Source organism: Cervus canadensis, chromosome 1 (genome assembly GCF_019320065.1).
Source record: "Cervus canadensis isolate Bull #8, Minnesota chromosome 1, ASM1932006v1, whole genome shotgun sequence".
NCBI classification, from domain to species: Eukaryota; Metazoa; Chordata; class Mammalia; order Artiodactyla; family Cervidae; genus Cervus; species Cervus canadensis.
In genome coordinates, this window is record NC_057386.1 from 101129795 (window position 1) to 101157369 (window position 27575).

Below are 27575 nucleotides of genomic sequence, written 5' to 3' on the forward strand. Positions count from 1 at the left end.
TCCTCGGGCGAGTGGGCCTCGGCGGCGGCGGCGGCGGCGGCGGCAACCGGGTGAGTTGTGGCGATGCTGTGGCCGCGGCTGGCGGCGACTGAGTGGGCGGCGTTGGCCTGGGAGCTGCTGGGCGCCTCGGTGCTGCTGATCGCGGTGCGCTGGCTGGTGCGGCGGTTGGACAGGCGGCCGCGGGGCCTGGGTCAGAGCGGTCCACCCGACCCGCCGCCCCGCGCGGCCGCGGGCCCAGCCCCCGATCCAGGTAAGACCGGTTCGCGGGTGGGCCCGCTCCCTTGCCCGGGCCTGGGTCCTCCTTCCCTTCTTCTCCCACCCGCCTCCCCGGCTCGGGTCCCCCGGTGCTTTTCCTCTCCGGGCTTGGATCCCCTTCCCCGGCCTGAGTCGGTGTTCTGGGAAGAGACCTGAAGTAAAACGCGCGAGTCGTTGCCTTGCAGGCGGTGAGAGCGCCGCAATGCTGGATGCCCGGGGGCACGTTTGTGCCCAGTTTTGTGGGTTTGAGCCCCCTGATTTGACCGAGAAGGCAGTGTGCACCCTGCGTGCATCCCAGATCCTCCTTCGTTCAGTTTTCTTTCACCGCGTTGCCCGCAAGTCTGGTTTCTTCCTGGAGGATAAACAACAGTTTCTCAAATACCCTGATAAGGAGATAGAATTTTATTAGCAGAAAGCTAATTTTATTAGCATCAACACGTTGATGACCCTACCTAGACATCTCGGGGCTGCAGCGGTCCTTACAGATGACTTAATTTTTACAGCAGAGGGAGCAGGCCTCAGGAAGGTCCCGCTCGGCGGGGATGACAAGTCCGAGGCGGAAGCCGTGTGGAGATGCAGGCCTGTTGACACGAGGTCCAGCTTGCCCTGCAACCTGTTGGGTTTCTGGTTGTTTACCTTCTCTCATCCCCTTCAGAAAGTTTCAGGTGACATCTTTAGTAAATCGCGTGCTGCTGTGTCCAGGTACACTGTCAGCACTGTGTCAGAAAACCCACTGTGACAGAAAACCCTATCAGAAAACAGGACGCCCCAGTGAAAGGCTATGCAAACACTAAGACTGAAGACCGTGGGGGCCAGTGGTGTCTGAAAAGTGATGGGAAAGCCGCTGTCAGTCTCTTTGCAACCTGATGGACTGTAGCCCGCCAGGCTCCTCTGTCCACCGGATTCTCCAAGCAAGAATACTGGAGTGGGTTGCCCTTCCCTTCTCCAGGGGAATCTTCCCGACCCAGGCAAGGAACCCGGGTCTCTTGCACTGCAGGCAGATTCTTTAGGGTCTGAGCCACCAGAGGCTAAGAAATTACAGTTTGGAGTGTCTTATTTATTAAGTTCTTTTTAAATTTTCAACTTATATTTCTAAGTCACTTCAGACAAAAAATTACAGAAGTGGTACAGAAGAAATAAACACATGTGAAAAGATGTTCAACATCACTAGCCAGTCATGAAATTGCAAATTAAACTTACAGTGAGATATCACTACACACCTATGAGAATGTCTAAAATAAAAAATACCAATGACATTTGGTAATGCTAGTGGAAACGCTGAGAAACTGAGGTCTCATTTACTGCTGGTAGAAATTTTTTTTTTTTTTTAACTTATTGCTGGTAAAAAAATTTTTTTTTTTTTTATTGCTGGTAAAAATTTTAAAGGTGCAGTCATTCTGAAGTCAAACTCCCAGTTTCTCAAATAGTTGAACCTATACTTTACTCTTGGGCATTTATCCTAGAGGGTCGAAAACTTATTTTCACACGAAAACCCTTATGCAAACGTTTATGACTTCATTTGTAATTGCCAAAAACTGGAACAGCCCAGATGTGTCTGAAGGATAAAACTGGCACCTTCATGCTGTGGAATGCTGCTCAGCAGTGAGGCCAAACTGTTGATCCCTCAGCAACGTGGATGGATCTCAAAGGCATTACGCTGAGTGATAAAAGCCAACCTCAAAAGGTCTGTAGTGTATAATTCCATTTATATAACATGAAGTAAAGGTATTATAACAATGGGGGACACCTCAGTGGTTTTCATGGGTAGGGGACAGTGGAGGAAGTTGGATGTGACAGTCAAGGGTTGGCAGAAAGATCTTTGTGGTGACGGAACAGTTCAGTAATTTAGCATGTCTGTGTGAAGCTATTCGTGTGATAAACGATCATATGGTAAGGGATCACGGAGTTACATACAAAGACACAAGAGGAGAGTGACTGCAGAACCTGGTGAGGTTGCGGTTAGTGCCAGGGTCGGCTGCCTGGGTTGGATGCAGTGTTTCAGGTGTCCCACTGAGAGAAGCCACATAGTGACTCCACAAGACTTCTCTGTACCATTTTTCAACTCCTTGTGTTTATCATTAAAATATAAAATAAAGAGTTAAAGAAACCCTGTATACATCCACTTAGATTCCCAAATGTTAGGATCTTGTGTAATCATACTGCTAGTAATAAGGTCAGGAAGTATTATACAGTCTGCAGACCTGCCTCAGTTTCTTAATCTGTGTCTTTATGTCTCTGTCAAATGAATGGACATGTTGCAGATACTTCTAACTCTAGCCCAAGGGTCAGCAAACTATGGCCCACAGGCCAAATCTGGTTCCCACCTGTTTGTGGAAGACAGCCATCTTTCATCTATGGCTCTTGAGTGTTTGCAGGTTCTTTGGCTCATCAGTTCAGTTCAGTTCAGTCGCTCAGTCGTGTCCGACTCTTTGCGGCCCCATGAATCGCAGCATGCCAGGCCTCCCTGTCCATCACCAACTCCCGGAGTTTGCTCAAGCTCAGGCCCATCCAGTCAGTGATGTCATCCAGCCATCTCATCCTCTGTAGTCCCCTTCCCCTCCCAGCATCAGGGTCTTTTCCAATGAGTCAACTCTTCACATGAGGTGGCCAAAGTATTGGAGTTTCAGCTTCAGCATCAGTCCTTCCAGTGAACACCCATGACTTATCTCCTTTAGGATGGACTAGGTGGATCTCCTTGCAGTCCAAGGGACTCTCAAGAGTCTTCTCCAACACCACAGTTCAAAAGCATCAGTTTTTCGGTGCTCAGCTTTCTTTATAGTCCAACTCTCACATCCATACATGACCACTGAAAAAACCATAGCCTTGATCAGACGGACCTTTGTTGGCAAAGTAATGTCTCCGCTTTTTAATATGCTATCTAGGTTAGTCATCACTTTCCTTCCAAGGAGTAAGCGTCTTTTAAATTCATGGCTGCAGTCACCATCTGCAGTGATTTTGGAGCCCAAAAAAATAAAGTCTGACACTGTTTCCACTGTCTACCCATCTATTTCCCATGAAGTGGTGGGACCAGATGCCATGATCTTAGTTTTCTGAATGTTGAGCTTTAAGCCAACTTTTTCACTCTCCTCTTTCACTTTCATCAAGTGGCTTTTTAGTTCCTCTTCACTTTCTGCCATAAGGGTGGTGTCATCTGCATGTCTGAGGTTATTGATATTTCTCCCGGCAATCTTAATTCCAGCTTGTGCTTCTTCCAGCCCACCGTTTCTCATGATGTACTCTGCATATAAGTTAAATAAGCAGGGTGACAATATACAGCCTTGATGGACTCCTTTTCCTATTCGGAACCAGTCTGTTGTTCCATGTCCAGTTCTAACTGTTGCTTCCTGACCTGCATATAGGTTTCTCAAGAGGCAGGTCAGGTGATCTGGTATTCCCATCTCCTTCAGAATTTTCCACAGTTTATTGTGATCCACACAGTCGAAGGCTTTGGCATAGTCAATAAAGCAGAAATAGATGTTTTTCTGGAACTCTCTTGCTTTTTCGATGATCCAGCGGATGTTGGCAATTTGATCTCTGGTTCCTCTGCCTTTTCTAAAACCAGTTTGAACATCTGGAAGTTCTCAGTTCACGTATTGCTGAAGCCTGGCGTGGAGAATTTTGATCATTAATAGCGTGTGAGATGAGTGCAATTGTGCGGTAGTTTGAGCATTCTTTGGGATTGCCTTTCTTAGGGATTGGAATGAAAACTGACCGTTTCCAGTCCTGTGGCCACTGCTGAGTTTTCCAAATTTGCTGGCATATTGAGTGCAGCACTTTCACAGCATCATCTTTCAGGATTTGAAATAGCTCAACTGGAATTCCATCACCTCCACTAGCTTTGTTCATAGTGTTGCTTTCTAAGGCCCACTTGACTTCACATTCCAGGATGTCTGGCTCTAGGTGAGTGATCACACCATTGTGATTATCTGGGTCATAAAGATCCTTTTTGTACAGTTCTTCTGTGTATTCTTGCCACCTCCTCTTCTTATCTTCTGCTTCTGTTAGGTCCATACCATTTCTGTCCTTTATTGAGCCCATTTTTGCATGAAATATTCTCTTGGTATCTCTAATTTTCTTGAAGAGATCTCTAGTCTTTCCCATTCTGTTGTTTTCCTCTATTTCTTTGCATTGATCGCTGAGGAAGGCTTTCTTATCTCTCCTGGCTATTCTTTGGAACTCTGCATTCAAATGGGAATATTTTTCCTTTTCTCCTTTGCTTTTCACTTCTCTTCGTTTCACAGCTATTTGTAAGGCCTCCTCAGACAACCATTTTGCCTTTTTGCATTTCTTTTCCATGGGGACGGAAAATTGAGCCTCAATATTTACTCTCGGCCCTTTACAGAAATTTTCTGAGGCCTGTTGTAGCCTCTCCCTTCTCTGTCAGTGAGGAGTCTGGGTCTCAGCAGCCACAATATATCCAATTATTTGCTGATACCTAGAGGACACACAAAAAGCTTCAGAATCGCTAACCTATACCACTGTGAAAACCCACCTTCCAGCTAGAGTGTCTGTGTACCTTTCCTGTCTTTAGAGGAGAGGAGCACATGTTATTTTTCAGTGGCTACATTCCTTCTCCCATTCATTATGTTACTAACTTGTAATACTGATGAGCACATTTGTTTTGGTTTATAGTCCACTTGGAGGTCTCTTCTATCTGTTTATTTACATGATTTTTGTGTATGTGAATCACAGACGTTAGTTACTAAAAGTCAGAACATATAAAATCATTCAGAAGTGTCCTCTCCCCTGCCCTCTGGCCTTGCTGTCTGTTTCCCACCCTCCCCTGAAACTAACTAGTCTCATTATTTCCTGCTTTATCTTTTCTTTCCCACACATGAGCAAATATTTGTGTATTAAGAATATCAGTAACAGAGGATATATGTTTGTCTTTATTCAAGTTGACTTTCTAGCATACTGTGTATTCTGCAAGGCTAATAAGCTTATATTACTTAGTAATAACTTCATATCCCTGACATTTATGGATACTTTGTCAATGTCAAACACATGCATTATTTTATCTAATTCTTGTTAAGAAGTGGAGCTATTATTATGTCTGTTTTATAGATGAGGAAACTGAGGCTTAGAGTTTACATAACTTGCTCAGTGTCACACAGTTAGTGATATAATGTAATTGTTCTCTTCGTGGCTTACTTGGTTACAAGGACAAAAGCCCCTTCAGATTAGCCTACATTAAAAAGATAGCTTTAACTGTTTATAATAGCCAGAACATGGAGGCAACCTAGATATCCATTGACAGATGAATGGATAAAGAAGTTGTATGTGTGTGTGTGTGTGTGTGTGTGTGTGTGTGTGTGTGTATACACATACATACACAATGAAATATTGCTTAGCTATAAAAAGGAGCAAGTTTGAGTCAGGTCTAGTGAGGTGGATGAACCTAAAGCCTATTATACAGAGTGAAGTTTAAGTCAGAAAGAGAAAAATATCATATATTAACACATATATATGGAATCTAGAAAAATTGTACTGATGACCCTATTTGCAGGGCAGCAGTAGTGACACAGATGTAGGTAACAGACTTGTGGACACAGCAGGGAAGCAGGGGTCGGGAGGAACTGAGAGAGTGGCATTGACACATACATTACCATATGTAAAATCGATAGGAATTTGCTGTATGATGTAGGGAGCTCTACCCAGTACTCTGTGACAACCTAGAGGGATAGGAGGTGAGGGGTGTTCAAGAGGGGAGGGGATATATGTATACCTATGGCTGATTCATGTTGATGTATGACAGAAATCTTTACATTATAAAGCAGTTATCCTCCAGTTAAAAATATTAGCTTGGTGTAAAAGTAATTGCGGTTTTGCATTGTTAAACTTTGCCATTTGGTATTGGAATATATTCTTAAATACATGTGGTTATGTTATCATTTTAATGTGTGTTTCTCGCTTTTTTTTTTTTTGCTGATGACTTATTGCTGTTAATTTTATATTCATTTTAGACTATAGAAATGATGTTAAACAAAAAGCAGATTTGAGCGATTTTTCTTTTTTATTCGAGTTCAAAATGGGCCGTAAAGCATTGAGACAACTTGAAACATCAGTGCATTTGGCCCAGGAATTGCTAATGAACATACAGTGCAGTGGTGGTTCGAGAAGTTTTGCAAAGGAGACGAGAGCCTTGAAGATGAGGCGCTTAGTGGCTGGCCATTAGAAGTTGACAGCAACCAGTTGAGAGCAATCACTGAAGCTTATCCTCTTACAGCTACACGAGAAGTTGCCGAAGAACTCAACATCGACCTGTGTTCATTCTGTGGTCATTTGGCATTTGAAGCAAATTGGAAAGGTGAAAAAGCTTGTTAAGTGTGTACTGCATGAACTGACTGAAAATTAAAAAATCGTTGTTTTGGAGTGTCGTCAGCTTTTATTCTACTCAACAACAGCCAACCATTTCTTGATCAGATTGTGACATGCAGCAAAAAGTGGATTGTATACAATAGCTGGTGCAGTGGTTGGACCGAGAAGTTCCAAGAAGGATAACTTCCCAAAGCCAAACTTGCAGCAAAAAAAGGTCTTGGTCACTGTTGGTGCTTTGCTGCTGGACTGATACACTACAGCTTTCTGAATCTTGGGAAAACCATGACATCTGAGAAGTATGCTCAGCAAATTGCTGAGATGCACTGAAAACTGCAGCGCCTGCAGCTGGCATTGGTCAACAGAACGGGCCGAATTCTCTACAATACCTGGCTGCACGTTGCACAATCAACCCTTCAAAAGTTGAGTGAATTAGGCTACGAAGTTTTGCCTCATCCACCATATTCACCTGACCTCTCACCAACTAACTACCACTTCTTCAAGCATCTCAACAACTTTTTGCAGGGAAAGCACTTCCACACCAGTAGGAGGCAGAAAATGCTTTCCGCGAGTTTGAGGAGTCTTGAAGCATGGGTTTTTTTTTTTCTCATTGGAAAAACAATGTGTTGATTGTAATGGTTCCTATTTTGATTAATAAAGATGTGTTTGAGCCTAGTTATAGTGATTTAAAATTCACTGTCAGAAACTGCAATTACTTTTTCATCAATCTAATAAATTTTTTTAAAAGGTAACTTTAGAGTCAGGACACAAGGATGGTATGTGCAAAAGAGAATATTATCAGGATCAGGTGGCGTTTCTCTCCATTTGTTCATAACATCTGCCCCAGTCCTCCCCACCTCTGCTTTGCCTTGCGTGTGGCTTCAGCCTGTCCTGTACTTCTCATACCAGCCCCTTATCACACCTGTTGACCTTATGCCTAATGTTCAGACTCCCGTTAGGGGCTCTCCCTGAGTGGGCTCCTGTAGTCAGTTGGCCTCCCCCTTGGTTTTCTTTGGCAGCTCTAGAGGGGGCTGTGCAATACATTGATTGTTTAAGATAAGATTTTTGAAGTCTTGGAATGTGTGAGTGGGGGGAAGGGTGGTATAAAAATTTATTAAAAAGAAAAAAAATTTATTAAAAAGAAAAATTATTCAGCTGTTACTGAGTCCAGGCTCACTCTGCTCGCTGCATAACAGGCTAATGAATTGGAGACAAGGTGTTGAGGCAAGGATTAAGCACTCATTTATGTACCCTTGACACCCAGCTCTGTTTTTCTCACTCTGAACGTCTTCTGAATCTCAGACTTGAAAATCAAAATGCCTACTTGATGTGCAGTGGGTGTCTCTTATGCTCAATTCCTAAATCCCCATTTGCATCTTTCATATTCTCTGCCTTAGGGGGAATCGCTTTCTAGGCATCTAGACTGGAAATCTAGGTATTACTATAGGCCCACTACAGTCCTTCAAGACCCCACTCCTGGCATCTGATCTGTGGTCAATACGTCCTGTTTCTCTAGTCTGAGCCCTCACCTCCAGCCCCAGTAACTGCAGCAGTGATCTGTGCTCTGTCCTTTCTTACCTTCTCCCAGTTCTAGCTGACCGTACTTAAACCTGTACCATAGATTTAACTGCTCTTTCTCTAAATGTATTGATGAAACCTCCAGCTCCAGTTCACATCCATTTGATTGGTGACTGTATAACTTGAACAAGTCACTTAGCTTCTCTGATTTAGGATTTCCATCTCTGAAGCAGGGGTGAGCAATGGCAATAAACTTTCTTGGGGAGTTACCGTGAATTTTAAACAACTTAGTGCAGACAGAGTGCTTAGGATAGAACCAGGCACTTGGGAATCCCCCCACATGTTAAACATCAGCTATTTGTCATCAGTATTAGCAAAATGACTTCCAGAGCTATCTGTGTGGCTCTTCTGTTTAAATCTTTGCGTAATTTCTCATCATGTATGGAATAAAGTACAGATGTATCTGTAGGATAAATTTCTGGAGTTGGAATTTTGTTTTGTTTGTTTTTTTTTTTGGAGTTGGAGTTTTGATGGACATTGTCAGTTGCTTTCCTGGGGATTTCTTTTTAATTATTCTGCAGCTGGGCTTCCCAGGTGGCCCTAGTGGTAAAGAGCCTGCCTGTCAATGCAGGAGACTGAAGAGACACAGATTTGATCCCTGGGTTGGGAAGATCCCCTGGAGGTGCATGGCATCCCACTCCAGTATTCTTGCCTGGAGAATTCCATGGACATTGGAGCCTGGTGGTCAACAGTCCATGGGGTCACAAAGAATTGGATATGACTGCAGCGACTTAGCACACATGCATGCATACTGCAACTGGTGACAAGTGATGTACCTGATTCTCCAGCATGCTGGCCTCGCTAAATGTTGGTGTGATCAGATTGTATCATAGACTCCAGAGAATATGGGGAAATAATGGATTGAGATGAAACTTTGAAGTCAATGATTTTTTTTTTTGGTCATAGTGTGTTGCTTTCAGGATCTTAGTTCCCCAATCAAGAGTCAAGCCCTAATCAAGGGTCAAGTCCTCTGCAATGGAAGCATGGAGTCCTAACCAGGGAATTCCCTGAAGCCAGCTCTTTACCACTTTTTTTTAAAAAATGGAAGTATAGTTGATTTACAATATTATATTAGTTTCAGGTTACAGCATAGTGATTCAGTATTTTTACATATTGTACTCCATTAAAAGTTACTACAAGATAATGGTTATAATTCCTCTGATGTAAACCTATCCTTATTCCTTGTCTATTTTATACATAGTAGTTTGCATCTCTTAAATCCCATACCAGATCTTGCCCTTCCCCTTCCTCCCCACCAGTAGCCACTAGTTCTCTTTTTATCTGTGAGTCTGTTTCTTTTTTGTTGTATTAACTAGTTTTATTTTTTAGATTCCTCGTACACATGACTACACATAGTATTTGTCTTTCTGTCTGACTTCTTTCACTAAGCATAATACCCTCTAAGCCCTTCCATGTTGTTGCAAATGGCAAAATTTCACTTTTTTGTAGCTTGGCTATTGTGAATAATGCTGCTATGAACTTTGGGGTGCTCATATCTTTTCAGATTAGTGTTTTTGTTTCCTTTGGGTGTGTGTGTATAGATAGATAGATATATCCCAAAAGTGGAATTGCTGGATCATATGGTAGTTGTGTTTTTAGTTTTTTGAGGAACCTCCATACTGTTTTTCCATAGTGGCTATCCCATTTTGCAGTCTCATCAAGAGTGTACAAGAGTTCCCTTTTCTCCGCATCTTCTCCAGCCTTTGATATTTGTGCACTTTCTGATGATAACTATTCTGACCAGTGTTAGGTGATATCTCATTGTGGTTTTGTCTTGAATTTCTCTAATAATTAGTGATGTTGAGTACCTTTTATGTCCCTGTTGGCCATCTGTATATCTTTGGAGAAATGTCTGTCTTCACAGGTCTTCAGGTCTTTACCTCTGTAGTTAAGTTTATTTCCAGGCATTTTATTCTTTTTGATGTGATTTTAAACAGGATTTGTTACTTTCTGGTTGTTCATTATTAATGTATAAAAAAGCAGCAGATTTCTGTACATGAATCTTGTATCCTGCAACTTTGCTGAATTCGTTTAAGAGGAGACGTACTTATAGCCATCAAATTGATTTTCGTTCTTTTGGGCCTAGGTGAAATGACAATGGATACCATCTTGGCGCGATTGAAGCTCCTAAATCCAGACGAGCTTAGAGAAGAGATTGTCAAAGCTGGATTGAAATGTGGACCCATTACGTCAACAACAAGGTTCATTTTTGAGAAAAAATTGGCTCAGGCTTTGTTAGAGCATGGTACACTGCCTTCACACCTGCCCGCCCTTGGTGCCGCAGATGCCCCGTCCCTGGGCCAGGACACACAAAGGATTGTGAAGTCTGCAGTCGGGAGCCCAGCTGAGCAGGTCAGCTTTTCTGAAGACAGAGACTTTGGTTATAGTGTGGGCTTGAATCCTCCGGAAGAAGACGCCATGACTTCTAAGACCTGTTCAGCGCCTTTCAGTGCCTCGGGCGGCGTCAACAGCCAGAAAGCCGTGCTGAGAGCCTCCGCAGAGGCGCCTCTGTACTATGGGGTGTGCCCAGCCTTCGAGGACACCCCGGCAAGAAATGGTAATGTGACCAGTAGGGTGTCTGTTACACAGGTGGTTCATTTACATCAGGGGAGAGGGATTTTGAAAAATCACAAACTACAGAAGAGAAGAAAGAAGACTTTAATCACCATATTCTCATTCCTCTAAACTAACCATTGTTCACATCTTTATATAGAATGCTCCTGAATTTTTTGTAAATCTATATAGGGATTTTTAGAAATTAAGGAAATTGGATTCTATGGAGATACAGTTCACTTATAAATATTTATGGACTGGCTCCATTTTGTGATTAATCATCTCCCTCACTTTTTTTTAATTCTCTGTAACCTGACCACCTTTTATATTAATGAATGCAAATGACCAGTGAAGTTATAATTTTCAACATTAAAGAATTGTAATTTTAAATAAGACTAAAATAACATTGGAAAGAAGTAATGAAAGCTTGATCACAATGAAGTTACTTTTTGTAAACAGTGTACGTAATATATACATTTTATATATGTGTGTGTAGTCTATAAAGATGAAATCTATTCCTCCCCAGCCAAATCTTACTGTTTTGTGTATCATTCCTGACCCTGCTTACTATGTTTTATTTGTGTATTTAAATTTTAATTACTTTTATATTTTTAATATATTTTAATTTACATTTAACATATATATGTATGTATGTACATTATTTTTATTTTTATAAAATTGGTAAGAGTGTCAGGTCAAAAGGTTTTTGGTATTTTTTTTCAGTATGCATTTTTAAAACTGAAAGCTATGGTCTTCCAAAAGATATCACTATTTGCTATGGATGAGTGATTTTTAGCCTCTCTATAGTATGAATGTACATTTTTGTCTATCTGAAAAGGGAAAACAAGAATCTTATTTCTGTTCCATCAACCATACTGCATGTTATTAAACTTCCCTTTTGGTCTTTTCAAATAAGGGAAACCTGTCGTATTTTTATATCTAGTACCCTTTTTTTGTGTGTGTATTTTCTATTTATTTATTTATGGTGGTGCTGGGTCTTTGTTGTTACACTTGGGCTTTCTCTAGTTGCAGTACATGGGCTTCTCATTGCTGTGGCTTCTCTTGTTGCAGAGCACAGGCTTTAGGGCAAGGGTTCAGTAGTTGCCTTACCTCGTGGCATGTGGAAATCTTCCCAAAGCAGGGATTGAACCCATGTTTTCTGCATTGGCAGGCAGATTCTTAACCACTGGACCACCAGGGAAGTCCAATAGTCATAGATTTTTGACTTACTTTTAAAATTATTTAGATCATTGGCCTATAAATTTTATCTTTATGTCCTTAGGTATAAAAACTGCATATGTAGATATAAAATATTTATCATTTATATCCATGCATATTCATATGATCAAACTTACTGTGTTCTTTTTGCTAACTGAAGCCCTTTTTTTGTGAAGATTAAAAATCTGAAATATTAATGAGAGAAAAATCAGGCTACTGGATCACAATTGTTAATTAACAAACCCAGGGCTTCAAGTGTGAATTAGGTGACAAGGGCTCCAGTTAATCGTCTCTGATTTTCCTTTGTCGCTTTTTCCATACAGAAAGGATTCACGTTTATGAAGATAAAAAGGAAGCCTTACAAGCTGTCAAGATGAACAAAGGATCCCGATTTAAAGCTTTTACAAACCGAGAAGATGCTGAGAAATTTGCCAGAGGAATTTGTGATTATTTCCCTTCTCCAAGCAAAACCTCTTTACCACTTTCTCCTGTGAAAATGGCACCACTCTTTAACAATGGTGGGTTAAAAAGTCATTTATATAGCAGTTCATACCTGGCATTACTATCAGATTTACTCCTGGGTGTTTTACACCCTCTTTCTTGGTAACTAGTTTTCTCCGCCTTTGAGAGAAGTTCAGTGTGCTGGGAGTAGAGAACTGAGGCCCAGGCCACGGAGCAGCTGGAGGAGGACGGGTCAGCTGGCCTGGGTTGAGGCAACAGGAGCTGAGTGGGCCAGGCCGCTCTTGGGCCCCAAAGCTGACAGGGCCGTGGGAGGAGCAGCGAAAGGGCCTCCATTGCCCTGTGTTCTGTCCCTCTTATGGCACTTTCTCTCCTGCAGCCTGTTGGGTTCTTGGCCTTTTTAGATGCTGAGACCTGTCTACTTCCGCCCTGAAGCTACACCTTCTAAGACCCACGGTACTTGCTTGTACCTGTACTTGTGAAAGCACTTTGTTGTGCATGTGCTCAGTCAGTCATGTCCTACTCTTTGTGACCCCATGGACCCCGGAGGACCACCAGGCTCCTCTGTCCATGGAATTTTTCAAGCAGGGATGCTGGAGTGGGTTGCCATTTCCTTCTCCAGGGGATCTTCCCAACCGAGGGTCAAACCTGCATTCTCTTACATCTCCTGCATTGGTAGGAGGATTCTTTACCTCCGCACCACCAGGGAAGCCCAAGTGGTACTTGCTTGGCCTCAGACAGTTCCCAGTAGTTGAGCTTGCCTGCGGGAGCCGTCCAGCTGGAAACCTGGCCACTGCCACTCCCAGCTCAGGACCAGGGTCTTGTGAGGGGCCTTTGCTGTCAGCATCATACAAAACCCCAGTGGACTAGCCTCATTCTGGCCCCTCCGTGAGCTCACAGCAGCCCTGCTTCCCAGGCTGGCTGGGGTTCCTGAGGAAGCAAGCGGCTCTCCTTGCAGGCAGTTGGCCTTGGATCAAGAGTGCGGTGTGCCTCCTCTTCTATCACTTCATGGAGGCGTTTCCTCCATGGAAGCCAGGATGATTCCCAACACTTAACAGGTTTCCCTGTTCACGTTTGGTGACAGTTCCTCAAGTGGCTTTCACACACCCACAGGTGTTGTGATTCAGCCAGTAGACCTTCCTCTTGACTCACTGCCTTGCTGGGGATGCTCCTTGCTCTTGGAAGGTCCCATGCAGGAGTGGATCGTATCCCTGGCTGTGTGCCCACATCCCCCTGCTGAGCTTCACAGCCTGTCCTTCACTGCCCGAGGCTGGGACACGCGTCTGTCTGCTGCAAGTAGGTCATCAGCGTCTATGGGAAAGATTTTTCTTACCCTCAGTGAAGCACATAGTGGATGATGAGAAAATGTTTGTGAAATTCAGTGTTCTTCAATTGTCTCTTCGTGACAGATGGGTTGTACTTGTCTGAGTCAGAAACAGCAAGCAAAGAGCGAGCAAACAGCTATAAAAATCCGCGCACACAAGACCTGACTGCCAAACTTCGGAAAGCCGTGGAGAAGGGAGACGAAGACACCTTTTCCGACCTCATTTGGAGTAATCCCCGGTATCTGATTGGTTCGGGGGACAACCCAACCATTGTACAGGTAAACCTACTTCTAGCGTCATTATCATCAGGACTGCAGGTGATGAAAGCGAAGCTCAGAGTCTGCCGTTTTCTTTCAGGAAGGGTGTCGGTACAATGTCATGCATGTGGCTGCCAAAGAGAACCAGGCTGCTGTGTGCCAGCTCACCCTGGAGACGCTGGAGAACCCCGAGTTCATGCGGCTCATGTACCCGGATGACGAGCCGCACATGCTGGAGAAGCGCATCTGCTACGTGGTGGACCTGTACCTCAACACACCGGACAGAGTGGTATGCCTCGTAGCCATCCTGGTGTGGAAACAGTATTTGGGTGTTTATTTACTGCATCCTTGAGCTGCATCAGCTCAGAGGAGAGGCTTGAGCTTAGAAAGAAGTGTTTTGAGACAGACCCGCTCACACTTGAGAAGAGCCCCCTGCTGGCCTGCATACCTGGGTCTCAGTTGGGGTGGAGCCGCCCCCAGGGCACTTCCCTCATGGCCTTTGTTCAGAGAGGCTTGAGCTGAAAGGAGGGGGAGTGAATGCCCCAAAGCTAAAGGGAAAAGTAAAAAGATTTTGGTGCCTTACAGTCTAGTGTCCTATGTGTGTCTGTTTTTTCCATCTAACATTATGTGAAGAATATTTCCTGTAGGGTTAAAATGTTCAGTGGGGTGATTTTTTTTTGTTCTTAAATATTTTATTCAGGTATTTTTGGCTATGTTGGGTCTTCATTGCTGCTCGGGCTTTTTTCTCTAGTTGTGGAGAGCAGGGTCTCCTCTCTAGTTGTAGTGCGCAGGCTTCTCATTGCAGCGGCTTCTCGTTGCAGAGTGCAGGCTCTAGGTGTGCGTGCTTCTAGTTGCAGCATGCAGCCTCAGTAGTTGCAGCTCACAGGCCCAAGAGCGTGGGTTCAGTCGTTGTGGTGCACAGGCTTAGTTGCCCTGCGGCACGTGGGCTCCTCCCCACCCAGGGATTGAACCTGATTCTCCTGCGTTGGCAGGCAGATTGTTCACTACTGACCCACCAGGGAGCCCCCCAGTGGGGTGATTTTTAATGGTGCATAAGGCTTAAGTAAGGATTCTTGAAACAGAAGAGTTTTACATATTTATATAAGGGAGAACCCAATGATGGCTGAGAGCCAAGGGCTGTAAATTCTGAGCGAAACCTAGGAGTTTGAGAAGTCGTGGTTGGCAGGAGAGGAAATAAAGAAAGCCTAGTGGATTATTTTGTAACATATTGAATATGATACATTGAACTGCAGAACTGGAAGCAAGAATAACTTTTCTCACAAGAGAGAAAAGGACAAAGAGAAAAATTTTGGCCATGCTGGCAAAATTAAAGAGGAGCATAAAAGAGAAAACAGTGGTTACATGAAAGCAGTAGTAAGTGTGGAATAGGACAGAGAGAACAAAATCATAGTACGTTAGACTAAGAGTGAACAAATTGAATCAGGGTGTGTGACAGTGCAGTTGGGGAAATGTGACTTCTTGATGCGATACAGGCCCGTGTGCCCCGCCGGAAGTATAATGCAGTGTTTTTCATGCCTGTGTAGCGCTCATTGAAAACTTGCCTGTGTGTCCACAGAGACCACTGGATAAGTTCTTGATATTAGGTGTTACAGATCCCATTCTTGGACCACAAAGCACTGAGAGTAGGAATTGCTTAAAGTGTTGACCTCCAAGCCCAGGGGCTCAGCAGAGGGTATAGTATGGAGGAGAGGCTGGATCAGCCAGGAGTGGCTAGAGGACCCAGAGCCCCCCAGCTGTGCGGGAATGAAGGTAGCTGGCAGGTGTGAGGGGCGTGACTGGGGTCAAGCTGCTAAAGCTCAGAGCGGGTTAGGGAAGGATGTCTTGTGCTTGAGGAAGAGGGGTAGCCAGAAGGAAGGGGAGTGTGGAGGGCACTTTGCACTCTGATATCTTGAACACTGAGTGGGCACAGCTGGCCCTGATGTTCAGCGGCCCCGGCCCCCGGGGCCTGGCTGGGAGCTGTGCTGATGCTGCAGCCTTGGCCACAGGGCTGGAGGCGGCTCAGGTAGATGGTGGACCAGGAAGGGCCTGGTTGGGAGAAGGCAGTCAAGCCAGGGCTGGCAAGGGGCAGCCTGTCCCATTCAGTCAGTATAGCTTTACTGGAGCCCAGCTCAGATCCTTCTGTGTGTCTACAGCTGTGCTGGGTGGGGCGGGTGTGTGTGGCAGAGCCTAGTCTTCGGAGCCGGCTGTTTACTGTGTGGGAAAGCCACGGGCGGTGTCAGCAGCTCCTGGAGACGGTGAGATGACCTTCAAAGGTGCAGAGCGGGGAGGGGGCAGGGGTGGAGCTGCCCTGAGGGTATTTGCTTGCACAGGGGTCTGGGGTCACCTTGGAGAAGGGGGACTGGAACTGGGGGTGTGGGTACGGGTAGCAGGGCCCTTGGGACTCTAGATAGCTAGGAGAGAAGCTCTGAGCACAAAGCATGGCATGTAGAGGGAGGAACCCGAGGGCTGGAACGTGTGGTGGTTGCAGGTGGACCTGAGCAGATTCTGTTTTGGCCGAACTGCCTCCTAGTCTGCGGCCATCCCAATGAATGTGCCGGGGGTGGTAGCTCCACAGCTCAGGGGCCTGCTGGTCTGCAGGGAGACTGGGGAGGGATTGAAATGAAAAACCTGTGAAGTCAGAAGGGAAGAGTTTCATTTACTGCAATACTAGCCATTGGAGAGAGTTCTGCGTATAGACCAAATCATGGGCTTTGCTCAATTCTAGATCTTGTTTTTATCTATTTGTTATACCTTATGAGCATTGATTTTAAGACATTGTACTGGGTCCTGAATTGTTAAAGCTGCTGTTTGCTGACGAGGTGTTACACCCTAGCTCTGTTGTAAGCGCCCCCCAGCCATACAGGAACTTAGCGTTATGCTGGGCTAACGCCCTGGCATAAAGTGGGTGTATGCTAGTGTGCCAATTACTTTTCAGTTATAAAGACACTGCCTTTTTATAGTCTTTTAAGGGTTTTGTTTGTTTTACTACTTATTTTTAGTAACTTGAAGGAACTTTATGAACCAAAAAAGTATATAGAAGTGTTCTTCTTTTGCATCTTTCCCAGGGCTATGACACACCATTGCATTTTGCTTGTAAGTTTGGAAACGTAGATGTGGTCAATGTGCTTTCTTCACACCCTTTGATTGTAAAAAACCCAAGGAATAAATATGATAAAACACCTGAAGACGTAAGTACCTATTAAAATCTTATTACATAGTTTTAGAAATGAAAATATATAAAATTACAAGGTCTGCAACCACAGCTACTGTGAAGACACAAGTAACTGTGTGCATGTGTTTACCTTGTGGCAACAGAACCTTGATTGTCAAGTAAGATATACTCTGAAGAAGATGCTTCTATAGCGCCAGGAGGGAGTGAACTGCCCTAGTTTGCAGATTTTATTTTCCTGAAATGGATGGTCAAGCTGTCCTCAGTGGGTCACTGTGTTTTGACAAGTTCCCTCTGCATCCTTCAGCTCACCAGGGTCAGAGAACATAGGAGGTGGTACTTGTGCTGCTGATGGTGGTGGTCATGGATGATGGAGATGGTGAGGATGGAGTCAGTTATGATGGTGGTGGTGGTAATGTGATACGGTGGTGAGGATGATGGTAACTGGTGAGGGATAATGGAGGTAGTGATGATGGTGGTGATGATGTGATGATGAAGATGATGCTGCTCGTGTGTTCAGCCCAGTGTGCACCAGGAGCTGTCCTGTGCCTCTTCTGTGTTCTCCCCTGGCCCGCACAAGCCTTAGGAACAGGCCTTTCAGGATGTATGTCAGCAGTTGAGCAAAATGTGCTTTAGAGAAGGCAGCAGTGCCTCTGTGCAGTGAGGCAGAGAGGAAAGTGGACCTGAAAGAACTGGAAGATGAGGTAATTTGTAACATGCATGGGAGCTGTTGGCTGGCTTGGACCTGCCAACCCTGTGGAAATAGAATTTGTAAGATCCTGTTCTGGCAGTGTCACCTCCTTTTCATTTGCTGTGATTATGTAAGTTGCACCCACTTCTATAGCAAGTTTAGAATTCACATAAAAAGAATAAAATTTACCAGCCAATTCTGCAACTCAGAAATTACCATTATTTTGGCTTAAATCTGACTCAACTTTCTGTGTGCATGTGTGTGTGTTTTCTCAATATAAGATGGTGACACATTTTTGCTTCACTTTTTATTTTGTTTCATGCTGATAGCCTTGATAGTTTCAGGTGAACTGACTGAGGGACTCAGCCATACATACACATGTATCCATTCTCCAAACTCACCTCCCATCTAGGCTGCCACATAGTATGAGCAGAGTTCCATGTGCTATACAGTAGGTGGTGACAGGTCTTTAAAGCATTGGACATCTCTTACAATCAGTTACAGAGTTTAAAAGGAAATGTTGCACTCCTTGAAGGATTCACTGTGCAGTGGTAGTTTGTTTTTCTCACAGGCTGGCAGGAGATGGTAATTTTATGGTTCCTTCCTTTTTATTTTAAGGTTATTGGTTTTTTATTGTTTGTAGCTAAAATGTTCACAATTCTCTAATGTCTGAGAACATTGATTCCTGTAGTCGCAAAAATGAAACATTTGTGTCCCTGTTCAGTAGAAGTTGTAATTCAGTCCAGCCAAACCATAGAAGACAGGCTCCCAGGCAGTGAAGTGTATAGCCCTGAGGTGTGGACATGCCTGCTCTGACCTGATGGTTCACCTTAAGGTTTCCTTTCCTTGCAGAAAATTAGGAAATATAGACATCCTGAAGAAAGAAGGTAAAATTTACCTGTAATCTCAGAGTTTGTTCTCCTTGTCCTGGCCCCTTGGAGCTTTTACAAAACATTGAAGAAGGAAGATTGCACTGTTAAACATTTTTTATTGTGGGCTTTATGAAATACTCAGGTGTTAGGATCTATCTATCCTTGTTCTCTTGACTTTAATATTTGCTTCTGCAATATCATTTTCATGATAAGAAAATAGGATAAATTTGATTCAGAGTGTTCACTTTTTATTTTTATTTTTTTAATAGGTTATTTGTGAAAGAAGCAAAAACAAATCTGTGGAACTGAAGGAGCGGATTCGAGACTACTTAAAGGGTAAAGAGGGGAGTGGGCGCCCAGAGTGAGGAGGCCCTCCATGGTGAAGGCCCTGGCAGCGACTAGGCCGCCTTGTGTGTGGGAGTAAAGCCAGGGGGCTGTTGGGACCCCCTCAGAATTACCCTGAGTTCCACCTCCCTTTTCTGGGAGACCAAGTTGTCTGTCACTTGACTGTTGCTTGCGGCCTCACCCCTTGACCTCTGCAGCCTCTTGGGCAGCAGGTGCCTCCGGCCCCTCTTCTTTGGCCACAGCCTGCAGGGCAGCCAGAAGGCAGGAGAGGCCTGCCTGGATCCCCTATGTCAGTCTGGTGGCTCCCTGTCCTCCACCGCCCTCTGCCCAGGCTGTCCCCATCTCTGCTTCTGTGACCTCCCAGCCCTGGATCACCACTCTCCAGGCCAAGGGCTTCTCAGACCATGGCCCGTGGGCCAGTCCTTCCTGCTTGGTTTCCGGGGGCCTCCAGCCTCTGGTGCAGAGCTCCCAGGCTGTGTCCCAGCCAGCCTGCAGGCTTCTGGGCATCTGGCGGTGGAAAGCCCCCCTTCCTACCCCCTTTCGACTCTGTGTTGTTTCCAGGGAGTTTGAGCAGTTGGCAGCAGCTCGCTCAGTGGCGTTGCTGCAGATACTGGAAGCTCTTGGCCTCCCCTGTGTGCTCGTCTTTATCTGCTTCTCTCTGGTTTCCGTTCCTGCCCAGATCCCTGGTGGTTTCTTTCGAGCAGCGCTCGGTGAGGCCTGGTGGCGTGGAGTCTCACGGGCCCCCGGCGGCCCCCACATGGCGCGCCTGCTGTCCTTGCTGCTTTCCTGCCACACTGTCCCTGTGGCTTCAGCCTGTGTCCTTCCCAGGCTCTGTACCAAAGTGTGTCATTCCAGGTCTGCTTGGAGATGTGTGTTCAGTGGTAACAAAATTGTAATGTATGAAACAGGATAGGAGTTGGGGGAGGACGGAGGTTGAAATGCATCTTCTCTGTAAGGTTTCTCCAGCTCGTCTTCAGCCGCTCTGGTTCACAGGTCCCACCTCTCAGTCCTCCTATGAACCTGGGAACAAGCATGTGTTTGTTGCTCCCCTTTCCTTTTTTCTCCTCCTCCTTATTTCTCTGCAGAGGAAGAGCGTGGGGCTCATTAGGTACAGGAGTCTGGTGCAGACCGACCTCTCTTCAGGTGCTCTGGCTCCAGAGCTTTCTCAGCCTTTTTACTGTTAGCATCTTTGACTGGCATGCAGAGCCTGTGGGGTAATAACCCAGCTGATTCTTAGGCTGATGCCCAGGGCCTAACGGCCACTGTGGTGCAGGCTCCACACACATCACTTAGCCCCGTGTGTTTTCTCCTCCCAGGTCACTACTATGTGCCCCTCCTGAGGGCAGAGGACACGTCTTCTCCTGTGATCGGGGAGCTGTGGTCTTCAGACCAGACCGGCGAGGTCTCTAACATTGGCCACACTGGATGCTTCCCCAAAGACCCTGTTTTAACCCTTCGAGCCTTCGCAGGGCCCCTGAGTCCATCCAAGGTGAGCATCTGTAGAAGGTTCTGGAACAACTCCTGGCCGTCCCCACCAGGAGTGCTGGGTTTTTCCAGCCTTTCGCTTTGTGCTTGGTCCTGGAGACCAGAGCTCATGAAACTCCAGTGAGTTGTCAGTGAGGCTTCAGAACTTTCCTGGAGGAACAAGAGTGTCTTGACCCTATTATTGTTAGCCAGGGTAGGTATGTGACAAGCGGTGCTCCCAAGAAATGAGGTTTACCTGGGCTTACTCTCCTCATGCTGGCATTACCTGTGCCCCCCCATCCGTGCCCATGGACCTTGCACAGCGTATGCCCATTCCATTGTCCTTGGATTTGTGCTGTCAGTAGGAAACTTCCACTTGCAGACTCTAAAGTTCACCTTCCAGATGGAGGTACTTGATATACTGACCTGTATGCACTCTTTCCTCTTGGTAAAAGAAAGCTGTAGTTAGTTACCTTAAACTATAAAATGTTAGGAATAGATTTAGCTGCGTGAAACCTAAAAAGCACACACATTTATTGGGCAGCAGGTCTGTAGGGTCTCCCTCAAAGCCTCCTGGTTCACTTCTGACCCTGAACCCAGCCCAGACCTTGCCAGGGTCCCTCCTGGCCTCTGCTGTGATGCAGCTGAGGTTCCTTAGCTACAGGGCAGGGGGCACGTTGCCTGCACTGTGTTTGGGGTTGGGGGCAGGGGGCACCGCCTGGCGACGTGGGTGCACAGCACATCTCAGCACACTTTCTGTTCTAGGCAGAAGATTTTCGCCGACTCTGGAAAACCCCGCCTCGAGAGAAAGCCGGCTTCTTCCACAGTGTCAGGAAATCTGATCCAGAAAGAGGCATTGAGAGAGTGGGAAGGTACTTGGAGGGCACCGAGGGACAGGGCTGAGTGCTGGGATGCTGTGTGCTGTGTGCTGACTGGGACTTTCAAATCAGTAATTCCCAGAAGTGTTTACTGCTTGACTTTAAAGCCTTTTTACTAAGGTCTAATTTGCAGAGGTGTACACTGCAGCCTATGCAGCAAGGCTCCATGAAAACAGTCCCTCCTGGCAGTCAGGTGGGGTGTCCCAGGGGCGTGAGGGTGTGTGGGGAAAGGAGCCACACGAGGAAGGAGAAAATAAAATACCAGAGGAGGACATGGCCAGGAACTGCTGAGAGACGTCCCTGAAAAGTGTTTTCCACAATCAAGAAGCTAATTTACATCGTATCAAATAATGCTTAACTGGATGGTTTTAGAACTTTTTCTCAAAATATGTGCCCAGCTTTAAGTTCACAACTTGAAAAGGACCTCTAAACATTTATGTCTGGCCCAAACCAGAATTGTCTTCAACTTGGTACCGTTGTTTTATGAAAACCAAAATGTTCTTTGTTAGTGGAGTTTTACAGTTTGCCCTTTTTTATCTCTTATGAGTGTTGGTGTGAGTGGAACGGTTTGTTTGTAAGTGGTACCTTTCTCACCTGTGACCTTGACTCATTCTGTAGCACAGTCTTACCCTGTGAGGGGGGTGCTGCTTTAGGAAATTAAGTGTACTCTTTCAGCCCCAAATTTAGGATAAAATGAAACCAAGGTTGCAGGTGCAGTTTGTGTACTTCCAGCATAAAGTGGCTCTTTTCTGTGTAGTAGGTTCTGTGAGTTTTTCTTCTGCTCTCAAAGCTGGTTAATTTGCTTTATTCTTACAGGGAGCTGGCTCATGAACTGGGGTATCCCTGGGTCGAATACTGGGACTTTCTGGGCTGTTTTGTTGATCTGTCTTCCCAGGCAGGCCTGCAAAAGCTAGAAGAGTACCTTACTCAGCAGGAAGTAGGCAAAAAACACCTGCAAGACATGGGAGAAAATGCAGCATGTCGCCAGGAGGACGCTTCAGCCCTAGGTAAGGATATGCAGTGTGTCCAGGGCTGGTGAGACTGGCAGCCCGTCCTGTGGCCAGGTCTGTGGGAACCTGTGGCTTCTCATTTTCCTGCCCATGAGGGGGGCCAGCTGGGCCTGGAGCCTGTAATTCTGTCTGCAAGGTCCTGCTTGACTTTTTCCAAGGTTTTCTGTCTTAAACAATGAGGAGGAGGCTTTGAATACGGGAGTGACTTGTCACAGGGTTTGTACTATGTGCAGTGACATCCCGAAGTCCCCTTGTCAACACCTCTGAGAGCTGCTTTCTCTCCCTCACAGGCCGTCACAGGAAGTGCAGCAATTCCATCTCTGTGAGGGCGTTTCTAGATGAAGATGATGACATGAGCTTGGAAGAGATAAAAAACCGGCAAAATACAGCTCGAAACAACACCCCGCCCAGGGCAGCTGCTTTTGGAGACTTGGGGTGTGACATCCTCCCCTTGGAGCAGACAGAACTTATCGAAGCCTCAGCCCCGACCAGTCCCCACAGCAGCAGAAATGGGTTTTGCAGCCCCCTGAGGGATGGCACGACCCTGGGTGGAAAGAGGCCCAAGGCCCAGAGTGGGGAGGAAGACTTCCTGTCACCAGTCTCCGGCTTGACTGTTGAGTTTGATAAATTGAATTTGCAGAATCTAGAAAGTAGCTTTTCTAAGACACCAAATCAAAGAGTGAAAACTAGAGATAAGAAGATCCTGACATCAAGAGTGAACGCAGGAGGAAGTGACGTGTTAGAACCTCTTACTGCTGATAGACTTGGAAATAACCAGGGAAGGACAGAAAATGAGATGTCTGCTGGAATTGCTAACATGTGCCTGAATCCGGACAGTTCCATGCACGAGCCCCGCTATGGCAATGGCCCGGAGCCCTCGGAGGTTCCCACCTCGAAGGACCCTGTCCAGAGGCTCTTCCTTTCTGGGTATGAGTCGGGAAGCATGCATGTGTGTTGGGGGGTGGTGGACACAGGTGCCAGTATGATTCTTGGACACTTCCCTCCACCCCGGCCAGCCTGACAGGCACTTGTTCCATCTGTCTCACGAGTTGGTGGCTTTCTGTCCATCCTCATTGGTCCTCCAAGCCAGTGGGAGACAGCATTTTCCTTCCTGGCTCCTCCTTGCGTCCACTGTATTTCCCACCGTGACTGAGCTGTCCTATGAGTTTTAGGAAGAAAGGCCATCTTGGGGTCAGTCTCAGTTGTCCAGCTGATGGCCTGTTCCCCCTTCTGCTCTGTCTTCCTGGAGGTGGTAATACGCAGAATGCATCTTGCCAGCAGGGCTGGGGCCGGGGTCTCCTCCCTGTGGGCAGCACGTTCCCTCTGCCATCCCCACCTTCACCCTCACCCGCGACCTGGATTGTAGCCTGCAGATAGTGCCTGTGGTGGTGGTAATGGACAGTGGTAATTTCAGTGGTGCTGAATTTCTGGGTGTAATCATGGAGGTTTCTGCTCCTTCTCGTGCCTTCTAGAGAAGAGCCATCAAAACTGGATCGGGATGTTCTGGCAGCCCTGGAGTGCACAGACGTGGACCCTCGCCAGTACCCGGCCATACACAGGTGGAGGAGCGCTGTCCTTTGCTACTCACCTTCGGACAGACAGAGGTACCCACAGACCCAGGGGGCAGAGTTGCTAGATTCGTGGGAAAGTTCACACAGTCAGATCCGTTAGCCAAGCTGATGGGGAGTCCCCTGATGTATGGCTGGGGGTGACAAAGTGGAAGGATGCTGCTGACAAGTGGGTATGGGATGGAAGTAGCCCAGATTCCTGCTCAGGGTCACATGCCACTCGTGTGGAGAATGGTAATGAGCTTTCAGTCTTCAGGGCCCATGGCTCCCAGGCTTGCAGCATCTCTGCAGGTGTTTTCTCGGGGGCAGGAGCCCAGATCCTGTCTGTGGCCTCCACTCGCCCCATCCCATCCAGCCGTCCATGCTGACTGCCCGTTCTTGGTTTCCTCAGCTGGTCCAGCCCCTCACTGAAAGGGAAGTTGAAGTCTCAGCTCCTGGACATCAGTGGCCCTCCTGGCGGCAGCCCTGGGAGAAGCAGCCCTGCAGGCGGCAGCCCTGGGAAGCCTGGCTCCACACCTCACGTCTCCGGCCTGGGCAGCCCCGGGCGCTACAGCCCCGCCAACGGGGGCCATCTCCGCCGGATGGCGCGCCTGGCCCAGCTTGCCACCTTGTAGGGCCCGTGCACACTGCTGGGATTCTTGGTTTGTTCTTCGTTGTTTTGTGTTTTTTTTTAAGAAAAGTAATGTGTTTATTGCTGAAATTTCACATGCCAAAATAATATTCTGATTAATTTATCAGTCCTTATTTAGAGAGTAAAAGAATTTTAGAAATTGCAAATATTCTGTATAAAATTTAGCTTTCTGTTATTTGGAGAGAAGGTGAACGCAAACTCATGGAGATTTTTTGAAAACCCTCCGTGTGGTTACAGACAGGCTCTGTTAGCCGCCCCAGGTGCACACATAAGAGAAGAGGGCGCCAGAGAGGCCGGGGTGCCCCACAGGCGGCAGCCCCCCTCCTCCCTCGACAGTGCTGCGCTCCCTTCTGCTCTTTTCCTGAAACACAGGTGGAAGTTTGTGCCTCTGCCTTTTCTGGGGAGGGTCTTTGACTTTCTAGTTCATGACAGAAAATCCTCTCTGCTTTGCCAACCATTGATTAGATGCTGACGAGGTGGGCATCGGGAGTAAAGGAGCCTTGCGTGTGTCGGACACTTGCAGCGACACTTACAGTTGGGAGTCACTGAAGATATTTGAGTGACCAGAAGATGAAAGTAGCTTTTTTCTAGAAGAAAAATGGTAGCTGCTGGGAGTCATGTGAATAGTCTCACACAGGACTCACTCACCAGCGGTCCTTGGAGGGTGAGTCCTTTCTCACCAGCACTTGGCCTTTCACAGTGCACCTTATGTAGCTGCAAGTGCAGTGTCATAAAGTAACCTGAATGTTGTTCCCTGGTTTTGAGGTGTACCCCGTATTTTAGAATGCATTTCAGTTGGACTTGCTTTATGAAAGAGCATCACGTTTTAGTAGAGACAAAAGGTTTGCTTTGGAGGAAATACCTGATCCCAGTTCTGTCCTCTCAGTGTGGTTGGTCTTCCCTCCCCCGGGCCGTACCTGCTCAAGGGTTTCCGCACACAGAGCTCTGCATCCCAGAGGGCCTGGGACATTGCAGCCGCGCTGAGGGCTGTTTCTCCCGTGTTAGCAGTGGCCACTCACAGCAGGGTTCTGGGGGCATTGCCAGTGTTTGATCAAAAGTGAGAACTGCCAATGCGTCTGCTGTCCAGTGCCTTTTGTAAACCACTTTTGATTCTCCTCTGCTTATTCTTTGAGACTATACAGTGATAGGAGGTAGACATAAGTGAGATTTTTTATTTGTAAAGATTCTGAATTGAAACATGTTTAAAAAAAAAAAAAAAAGCTTACTTCTTTCACACAGTAACAAGAGACAGGTCAGGAATATCGGGACCTGAGATTAAGGTTTTAAAATTCAAAAGGGTGTTCTCACTTGTGTAGCAGATGACGTAGACATAAGAGAAAAATACATTCTGTTCTACAAACCAAATGGCGTTTTTAAAAGACATCTCTATTCTCAAATAAGAACACAGATGTAGTCATAGTGATGATCTGTTTTCTCTAAAATTTGACCATGCCGTCCTGTATATTGTTATAAATATTCAGATGGAAATTAAAGTAGGGATGTGCCCTAACTTCACAGACTGCTGTTCCTGTTTTCTCAAGTTTAGACCTTTGATTATTTCTCCATTTGTTTATGTAAGTTGGCCCTGGTTCCACTGAATGCATTATCATGTGTCCCGTGGTGGTTTTACATCTTTTTAAAACTACTTAATGGAATAAATTATTTTTAAAACCATGTGGTAATCATTCTAAGCTTTCAGAAAGACCTCTCTCAGCTGTGCCCAGGAAAAGTGCCCTTTTTAGCAAACTCTTAAGCAGTGTTTGGGTTAAACAGAACATCAATCTGAGAGCAGTTTATTTGCTGTCTGGGGCCCTTTCGTTCCTAACACAGTTGTGAAAAGCCTTGGCATCAGTTAAACTAGCAAATATTTCCTAAGTGTCCTATGAAACAGGGAGCCTTTTTCTGTGATGTTGACAATCAGTATGTAACGTCTTCGGTTGAAAAGAGGTGATGGGAACCCCATCATGGTGGGTGCTGGCTGTGCCGTGGGCTGCAGTCCAGGGGGCTTCAGAGGGTCCCCTGCTCCTGGGGGAGAGCTGGCGCCACATGTGGCAAGCAGATCTTCTGGGGTAGTTTTTGGATGTTTCCAGAAGCTCAGAGGGGATGGTTATAGGGTGATTGTCTTATTGGGTACAGTTGCTAGTCACTGGGCACATTGCTACCCCATCCCCAAGCCAGGTGTGCTCAGGCAGTTGGAGGCATGTGTTTCTCATTGTGTGTGGAGACCCGCAGGCAGCTCTGGGTAACACGTGCCCTCAGGTTCCTTCCTCAACTGTCTCGAGATATTTTGGAACAAACAGCAATGCAGCCAGTGGGAACCACCTTCATTCCCGCTGCAGTCAGTTCAGGATCCGTCCTGACGCACAGGCTCTCGGGGTGAGTTTTTATGTCAGTCACAGTTGGGAGGTCTTTCCTGATGTTTCTTAAGTTCTCGGTCATATGTCCCACTTCAGGGTGGTTTCCTGGGCCCTTGTAAGTGACCCCATCCAAACACCCTTGTCCTTGCTCCTGGGCTCACTTCCTGTTTATGAAACGTTGCCCTGCTCCTCCGCGGTGAAGTACAAAGGGTGGACATGCCACTGAAGACAGGTCTGCAGACAGGACAGTATGTGACCATACAAGCCCAGGGAGACAGGGGGGACCTGCAGGTGCCGAGGGTCCAGGTGCCCAGGGCTCGACTACGGGACCTCACAGCACCCGAGGCCAGACACCTGGTGCTGCCTGACGCTTTTCTGGTCTTAGACATTGGCACGGCCCCAGGCTAACTTGTCACAACTATTTCTACAGAATGGTGCATGGTTGTTGCTTTTAGAAAACCACTTGAGCTCACTGTCCTGGGTCAGGGCCTCTCACCGAGGCCCCTGTTGGGCAGATGCCCTGCGAAACTTCAGCCCAGGGTACACCAGATCCTGGGGAAAGGGCTTTCTGCTGAGACTTTCTCAGCTAGTTGGGGCTGCTGTTTGTCATGCACAGGCTGCTTGTTTTAA

The 27575-nt window shown here is 46.3% G+C and overlaps 1 protein-coding gene across 1 annotated transcript; it reads left to right on the forward strand.

The window, feature by feature from the left end:
• Positions 1-26262, forward strand: ANKLE2 (ankyrin repeat and LEM domain containing 2). Its single transcript, XM_043488321.1, has 13 exons — positions 1-250; positions 10235-10705; positions 12243-12437; positions 13788-13981; positions 14061-14249; positions 17026-17148; positions 18962-19028; positions 20354-20526; positions 21267-21373; positions 22196-22386; positions 22680-23316; positions 23862-23993; positions 24349-26262. Exons 1-13 carry the CDS (start codon positions 64-66, stop codon positions 24569-24571), a joined length of 2889 nt encoding a protein of 962 aa, XP_043344256.1. The 5' UTR covers positions 1-63; the 3' UTR covers positions 24572-26262.
• Positions 26263-27575: the final 1313 nt, after the last annotated feature.